Source organism: Kryptolebias marmoratus, linkage group LG12 (genome assembly GCF_001649575.2).
Source record: "Kryptolebias marmoratus isolate JLee-2015 linkage group LG12, ASM164957v2, whole genome shotgun sequence".
Taxonomy (NCBI): domain Eukaryota; kingdom Metazoa; phylum Chordata; class Actinopteri; order Cyprinodontiformes; family Rivulidae; genus Kryptolebias; species Kryptolebias marmoratus.
Genome location: NC_051441.1, coordinates 22,490,365 through 22,496,950, shown reverse-complemented (window position 1 = coordinate 22,496,950; position 6,586 = coordinate 22,490,365). Strand labels below are relative to the sequence as shown.

General features: G+C 39.1%; 1 protein-coding gene across 2 annotated transcripts in view; it reads left to right on the top strand.

The window, feature by feature from the left end:
- The first annotated feature begins 2,485 nt into the window (after positions 1-2,485).
- Positions 2,486-6,586, top strand: part of gspt1l (G1 to S phase transition 1, like) — a 25,337-nt gene continuing 21,236 nt past the window's right edge. The window contains exons 1-2 of one of the 2 annotated variants that reach the window (XM_017434645.3): positions 2,486-2,919; positions 4,351-4,395. In XM_017434645.3, the coding sequence (XP_017290134.1) occupies positions 2,727-2,919; positions 4,351-4,395 (238 nt within the window). In that variant the 5' untranslated portion in view covers positions 2,486-2,726. The remainder of the gene's footprint in view (positions 2,920-4,350; positions 4,396-6,586) is intronic. The other variant, XM_017434646.3, reaches the window with a different exon arrangement.

The following is a 6,586-nucleotide window of genomic DNA, read 5'->3' as shown; positions in this document are numbered from 1 at the left end:
GTGGGGGCTTGAACCAGCAACCCTCTAGTTACCCTCTAGTTGCTGCTCAGGTAACTGTGAGTAAGTTGTAGAATGGCTGTATAGGTGAGTTTATCCTGGGTGTATGTGGGACTTGATTATCATGCCTTGCCCTATAATGCCTCAGTATTGAGGAGGTGGTTTTGTTTAAATAGGAAAGTTCTGTCGAACAAATGCGACATTCAACCTGCAGAAAATAATATGATTAGTAAACTAAGAGTCACTTTGAAATTAATCTGAATTCAGATAGATCAAGTGGGAACTCTGAGAGGAACAGGATGAGATAAATACCTTTTTTTCCGATATGATATCAAAATGGTTCCACACAGCAGAAACCTTTCTTTTGGCTTGAGGCTGCTCCATAATTCTTGCTCAATTTGATGATGAACCCCAAAAGATCGGATATTTTTTTGGCAGATGCATCCCGTTGACAGATACGTTTCCTTATAAACAGTTTGGCGCGTCAGTGTCAGTTCTAAACAGTTCCTGTATCGGTGATGCTAATTTTTTATTGCGATACATGCACCGACACAGGGTTTTGCTCTATGAGCTCGACACATGCACCGACACATCGGTGTTGCTGGACCTATCAATACCTGCAAGCTTTCTGGATTTGTTCTCCGTGCTGTTACCATGATTCCTCATTTCAGCTCAAGCTCTCTGTTAAGTCTCTGGATCTTCAACCCACGACTGGCACCACAAGGCTCTTCTTCCACCTTCATCCTCCTGAGTGCAACATGTCTGCCCTCTAACATACTCATCAACCACCTGCTTCAAGCCTTCAAACTGATCCCCACATAACTTTATTCTTATCACCCTGCTCCAGTTCACCCAGTGCACCTCTGGGCTTCAACCACACATAGAACCATCTCCTCGTATTGCACTGACCTCTCCCTGGTGGTCTACCTCTTCAGCAGTGGCTCAGGAGGTAAGGGTTTGTCCTTTAACCAGAGGGTTGCTGGTTTGAGCCCCTGCTCTGTCAGTCACAGCTGGTGTGTCCTTGGGCAAGACACTTCACCTGCCTTGCCTACTGGTGGTGGTCAGAGGGCTGGGTGGCACCGATGGCAGCCTAATTTCTGTCAGTTTGCCTCAGGGCAGCTGTGGCTACAATGTTGATTGTAGTGTGAAGCACTTTGAGGTCCTTGGACTAAATAAAGTGCTATACAAGTGCAAGCTATTTTACCATTCTACAGTAAGAAACGCCTCAAACCCTCTCAGATTCATGTATTCTGAACTCACTTGTTTATCGACTCAGTCCCCAGTGTTCCTGATTCTCCATGCCGTCCAGACCCTCCCCAAATCAAGACCCTTCTTTAATTAATTCCTTTGTAAATAAACCTTAACTTTTCATTGTCTCCTGGGGGTATCTTGCTGAGTTCAGAGCAGAGAGGGCACTCTCTCTGACTAACCCAAATCTAAGAAATTAAATATAAAAAAGTATTTCTTACCCTTCTCTGAGGCCATGTCCTCCTCCCTGTTTGCCTTTCTTTCAAAATTAAAAATAGTTAGGACTGCTGCTGGCAAAAGCTCCTGTTTTTTTGGTGCAAAGCCAGTCCATTGTATTAATGAGGGGCGGCACAGTGCTTCTCTTTGAAGTGGTCCGAACCGGAGTTCTGATCATAACTCCAAAAAATTAAACTCCAGTGGTATTTTCTGACGGTTTGAACAATTAATTCCAACGAACTGAACTATATTGTACCGGAATTCACCCACTGATGATTTGCTGAACCTCACACATGGGGGGGGGGGGGTGTCACTGAAAAAAACAACAACACCTGAGTGGTTTCTACAGTGTTTGGTATTTGAAAACATAGTATAACTTTAAAAAAAAATACAATAAACATATTTTATGCTTTTCTTTCAACTGACGTTGGCTTCGAAACACTTTGCAGTTCAGCTTTAAGGTTAGTTGGGTGTGGCAGCTTTCTTGCGAGATATTGAAGTTAACAAATGATTACTTTCTGTAAGTTTGATTACAATTTGTACAGTGATTCATGAAATATTTTGCGAACAAACGAGGCACAAACACGTGTATACAAATAAACACGGGCAAAAACTGTATCGTCCGCACTTCGGCGGCGGCCGATAAACGAAAAATTACAAGTAAATGTTTACAAAAACAGTCAATTTGATGTCTGACGTGACTCGCTTTAAACTTTTCACCTCATAATCTATTTTTTTCCTTTGTTTTTATACGTCATGTTAAGTAAAAAGACAATACAGACATTCAAAATAAGCAGGTCTGTGTTGAGTTAATATCGAGAAAAGTTTACCAGTTTTACAGTTTACCAAAATGTAAATCGAATCTGCGGTGTTCAAAAAAGGTCAGAAACTACTGACGTGAACTTTTCTTCTTGCGTCTTTGGGATATGTAGTATTTTACTAACTTCCTTTTCTTTCAGATGCAGTGCATTCTGGTTGCAGATAAGACTCCAAATCCCATAGTTCATAGCGAAAAGCACGTCGGCTGAAGGGGCATATTAGCTCACGCAGACTGTTTCTGGGAGTGCTGAGTCGAATATCTTCTCTTCGTGTGGAGCAGCAGAAACCGGCTGCTATATAATATCATTTGAACTGGAAATAAAACATTAGACATCGAGTTGGGAAACTTTGAATTACTCAAAGGGGTGACGTTAACATCGTGTTCTGTACGGACTCTCACAGTGACCAAAAACTGCGTAGCTTCAGTGAAAAATCCGAAAGCCACGATGGATCCGAGAGACACTGCCCCTGATTCCTGGGAACAAGAGGACGATGTGGAGGCCACCGTCGACGGACAACTTGAGTCAGCATTTACAACCCTCAACGTAAACGCCAAACCGTTTGTGCCCAACGTGAACGCGGCGGAATTCGTTCCAGCTTTCGCCGTGAAAGCACACTCGGAGAATTTCAGTTCTGCTGGTGAGTTCATAGTCACGTTGAAGGAGCTACTTTAGCTAGCAGCTAATAGTAGCATGTGTTAGCTTACTGTATAGACACGCGTCTGTTGGAGACCAACAAACTAGCTGCCGTCTTTGGTAGTGTTTAATGGTACGATTGCCGCTGTGTGTCATTACCTGCTGGCTCACGGTCTGTTTAAGGCTGCTACAGCTTTTGAAACCTCCTAACCCTACCGGCATTTGCGACTTTCAACCAACTGGCGGTGAACTGTTAGCATCATGTTCGTTAGCTGGTGTGGTGGACGGCTGTGTGTGTAGGTTCAGTGAAACAGTGGCTCCACTAATAACTCGTTTCAAACGCCACAAGTTCAAATTGCCGACTTATATCTTTTTGGTTATTGTGCTACATCGTATTTTACCTGACACTTAATTGGTAATACATTAGTGGTTCTGTGGTGGTATTTTGTGTGACGTGGATTATGTGACGCATTGTTGGTCTAAAGTGGAAGGAAATATGTCACTGACGGCGTGGAGGCAGGCGGAAGATCAGCACGAAGTTTACTTGAAGATACACCACGAGTCATTGAAAATCACTTTTATTTTAGCATATAGGTATGCTAACAAAATTTTCAAAATGGGCTTCTCAACTTTAAACGAAAGAACTTTAGAATCATACCAAAATAGATAATGTATCTGGGTTATAAAATGGAAAGGTTACAGCGTTATATATTTCTTAATTTGGGGATAAATAATGGCTTGATTTTCCATTGAATCATGTGCATAGTTGTCATCAATACACAAATTATAATAAGTTGTTCATACTTTTAGAGATTGCCATGAAACTTTCAGCAAACGTTCTTCGGTGAATGTTCAGAAAACTTTGTAGTAATGGTTAGATTATTAATCAGTTAATTTTTTATTAAATCACTGTTAAATCATCCCAAAGATTGAGTTTGTTACTGCAGTAAATTGTCATCATTACTTCAACATTTAGGGGGTTGGTTTTCTGGATTATAGTTTTTGTTTCATCACTCAGTGACAGACCTGTGCCGCTTTTATTCTGTCATGTTGAAAAATGTATTCTTATGAGAAGAAGGATCCATGAGCCATGAGTGTTTATTGAAAACTCAACAGATATGTGGCAAAATGTTTTGTTTTTTTTAATCGTTCAGTTACCTTTTTGTCGAAAATTTTAGGTTTCAGTTTAATCCTGAAACTCCACACTCTCCAGTTTTCAATTGAGAAAGCTCCCTGGATGGGAAGTAAAACATCTTCAACTACAAAATAAAAGTCCAGATTTGGTTTTGAACTTTTAGCATTTGCTAAGTCCTGGATGACTGAGAATCTACACCAACAAACTTCAAACTTGTTTTTATAACTTTTATTTTTCTGCCGAAAGGTGGAGCAAGAAAACATCTTAGAAAGTAACCTAAACACTAACCTTTTTTTTCAGTTGCTGATGAAAAAATATCTACCATGGAGGTGTTGGAAAGCACTGGTATGTATGAAGTCTGTGTTCTTATTGTTTGTGTTATGAATATTGTTACTGGATTCCTCATTGTTGTAACACAAACAGTCTCACTCAACCACGGGGGATTAACAAAGCCTAAGGACAAATGGCAGCTGTGTCACACAGCCCTGCATTCAGGATAGTGGTTGTGAAGGTGGTTGTCACACTCATATTTTAGGACACATTGTAAACACAACAGTAGTTTAATAAAAACTACAAGCTCATAAGTACTGAAGCAGTTCCATTGGCAGTTTTTACCTGGTGCCAAATCAAGCTCCTTTTGTTCTGACAGTGTGAAGGTAGTATCTCAATGGGCTAGTTAGTGAATGGCATTCACTAGGGGTCTCCAGAATGTCTCACAGTATTGGGAGTGGTTCTCAATATCCTTGCATGAGTTGCAGAGGTGCACCGTCTTATTGCTTGAGTTTTGAACATGTTAATGATGTTAATTTTATAAATGTCAACTACATGAAATATTAGCTTATAAAATCATTTTTAGATATCCTAAATATCTTCACTTTGCTGCCCTGAGTTGACTGTTTGGCCACTAAACAACTGAGAACTGAGTCTTGCTGTAGATTAGCATCAGCTTTGTTTTGTCCGTCTTGCTCTGTCACATTTATTGGGAGTGTTTCATTATCACTTTAAACACACATGGTCTTATTGAAGTGGAAGATAACACCACACAGGCTCATCAGTGCTCAGCATTTGTTGAGCTATTTGCTGGTTAAAAAAAGTTATTATACTTATTCTGAACTATCTTGCGATTTCTAGGAGATCATTCATGTGTAATCAGGACCTTTAATCTGCAATTGTTATAGGTTAAAGTTATATATTTAACCCGTTGACATAATTTCCAACAAAGAACTGCTTTGCAAGCATAAGGTCACTACACTACATGGTTTAAATGTAGTGTTTGTCTTAAATTGTTTGTAACCAATGTTACAATTAATATAAAGAAACCCCGAACTGGTAAACATATCACAGTAACAAGAGATGAGCCAGGACCAGGACCACCATATCTGACATTAAAAGATTGACTGTAGATGCATTGCCCAGAGCAGGTTAACTCTGGGCAAATACTTGTTATGCAACATTTTAAAGTAAAAAAGAAAAGGACAAATGTAAAATGTGTTTAATGCAGTCTTTCTGTTTTTATTCTTCAGTCTACCACAGTTTCTACAGGGGTTCTTGTTTTTAGGAGTTTGATTGGAGCCAGGATCATAGTGTGTGAGAACCACTCCTCTTTGACTATAAGTGTTTTAGCTTTACATCACCGTTCAGCCAACGATTGGTTGTTTCCCTAACCCTTTTTTAGCTTGTAAAATGTGAATGCTAGAGAACCACTGGTTTAGAATATATAGGTCATTTTTTATCACAGTGACTACTACTAGCTAGCTGTCACATTAAGAAGCAGACACTTGTTTTTAAATAAATGTTTACATCAACGGAAATTGACCCTGAATCTTTTACAAACTGCTGGACAAGGTCTGTGTTCATTTTTTAGTGTCATTTGACATAAAAAACTACTATTTCTGCTGCTGTCTGCTAAAATAAGAAAAAATGTTACTCCAATTACAAAAAAATGTGGACAAGGAAAAATATAATTTTAAAATTAGCTTTTTAATTTTTAAAATTTTAAAATTTAAAAAATTGGCTGCTGCAAAAGGAAGAGCAATGATATTTTTGCAGATGTCTGTTTGTGTATGTTTGTATTTGTCTGTAGTGATGGTAAAATATCTGATAAACCACATTTTAATGAAATTCCCAGAAAGTAATCACTGGATGTACATCTGCAGCTGATTACTTTTTGGAGTAAGCCAGATTTAAGATAGCAAAGACAAACAAACACAAAAACGACTCACTCTGTTAACTTTTATAGATATTGGGATCAAATTGAGTGTTGGTAGTATCTGAGACTGATCCCCAACTTACACTCTGAGGGCTAACTGATTGCGCAAGATCTTTGTCGAAATTAAGCTGGTGTAGATTTTCAGTCATCCAGGCCATGGTAAATTTAAAAAAGGTTAAAAAACAAAAACAACTGGACTTCTATTCTGTAACTGAAGACGTTTCGCTTCTCATCCGAGGAGCTTTCTCAATTCAGAAATAGAGAGTGTGGAGTTGAGCTTTTAAAGCTGAGATGTGATGTAAGCTGAATTGCTTGCAAATTGTTCTC